Here is a 1,580-nt window from a genome sequence, read left to right as displayed (position 1 = left end):
ACAGTAAATCACGTGTGTCAAAGGAAGGGCCAATTTCCAGTAATTCGTACGTTGCACATATTTTACTCTTAATTGAGGTCAGTTCAATCAGCAGAGAGCAGTGAGTGAACTTGGCACCGTCCTGTTCGGGTTGCCTCAGTACCTCACCCGGTGAGACTGGGAGGAATCCGTTTCAGTAACAAGCCTCCTTTCTCACAAATACCAAACAGCCAATTCCAAGGATGATTTTATATTGCTGATCTATTTCTTCGTTAATTCTCCTGTTTTTTTCCCCAATTTCTTCCAGCGAACCTGATGTCAGTTGTGATCCTGTCCCGGGGAAAGTGCGGTCTCTCCAAAGGAATCACTCGTTACATGGCGGCCATGGTAGTAGCAGATCTAATGATTTGCATGTTTAATATAATTTTGCAAAACATCTTTAGGTATCATTTTCTAGATTCATGGTTGAGCTACACTTATGTGTGCCGTTTCACTGCTTTTATACAAGTATTTTGTATTCAACTCTCTGTCTGGTTCACAGTATCATTCACGTTTGACCGCTTCATATCCATTTGTTGTCAGAAACTAAAATTAAAATATTGCACCGAAAGAACTGCCACTGTAGTTTTAACGATCGTGTGTGCGCTCAGCTTTTTGATGAATATTCCTGTTTATTTCCGTTATGAACCCTACTCTAATATTGATGATATACCGTGGGGCTGCCGTACAGCAACAGGATATTATTCTTCATCCGCATGGGTAGCTTACAAATGGATCAGCACTCTCTCATTCCCGATTCTCCCATTCCCTTTGTTATTGCTGTTAAATTCTCTCACGGCCAGGCACATCTTAGTGGCCAGTAGATCTCGCAGAGCCCTGAAGAGCCGCAACAACGGGGAGAACAGCATTGATCCCGAGATGAAGAACCGAAGAACATCCATCATTCTGCTCTTCGCTATCTCGGGGAGTTTTATTGTGTTGTGGACTCCGATTACTGTAATACACATCTGTGTCGGTGTGACGGAGACAATTACTTTCAAAGGTTCAAACTCACTTTATTTGGCAATTAGAATCACACTTCTGCTGATGTATTTGAGCTCCTGCACGAACACGTGCATTTATGCATTGACCCAGAGGAGATTCCGTGAGGAGATGAAGAATATGCTGAAATATCCGGTTACTCTCATTATCAAGTTATTTAAATAATTAAATTTAAATTACACCCTTTTTTGCCGGTGTCAAGGTTCATTGTAGCTACTTGGTCAGTTCTGCTGCGGCAGGTGTTCCGTCCATATTTCTCATCATTCTACAACACAAGTTGTCTCATTTTCCTACCTCGCAAGGTGATGGTAGTTACGCTGCTGTTCTGCAACTCGCCATACCGATATCAGGAAACGAATCACACCGAATTCTCTAAACTTAATGCTGATAGAATGTTTGATAATAACTGCCCAATGTTTCACGCTGGTTGATTTTTTGAGATGAAAGCACAGCGAGCGAAGGTCCCCATCGGTTGTTGACAAAAGTGCGGACGATTCCCTTTGGTCCCTACGACAGATATCAGATAAACAACGTGAAGATTCCATCTGGTCTGTACGTGT

General features: G+C 42.3%; 1 protein-coding gene across 1 annotated transcript; it reads left to right on the top strand.

The window, feature by feature from the left end:
• Positions 1-324: 324 nt before the first annotated feature.
• LOC137305016 (cephalotocin receptor 2-like) lies at positions 325-1,185 on the top strand. The gene has a single exon (XM_067973785.1). It carries the CDS (start codon positions 355-357, stop codon positions 1,183-1,185), a length of 831 nt encoding a protein of 276 aa, XP_067829886.1. The 5' UTR covers positions 325-354.
• Positions 1,186-1,580: the final 395 nt, after the last annotated feature.

The sequence above is a fragment of the Heptranchias perlo genome, chromosome 39, assembly GCF_035084215.1.
Source record: "Heptranchias perlo isolate sHepPer1 chromosome 39, sHepPer1.hap1, whole genome shotgun sequence".
Classification (NCBI taxonomy): Eukaryota; Metazoa; Chordata; class Chondrichthyes; order Hexanchiformes; family Hexanchidae; genus Heptranchias; species Heptranchias perlo.
Note: the sequence above shows the minus strand (reverse complement) of the source record. Positions and strands in the feature narration are given on the sequence as shown.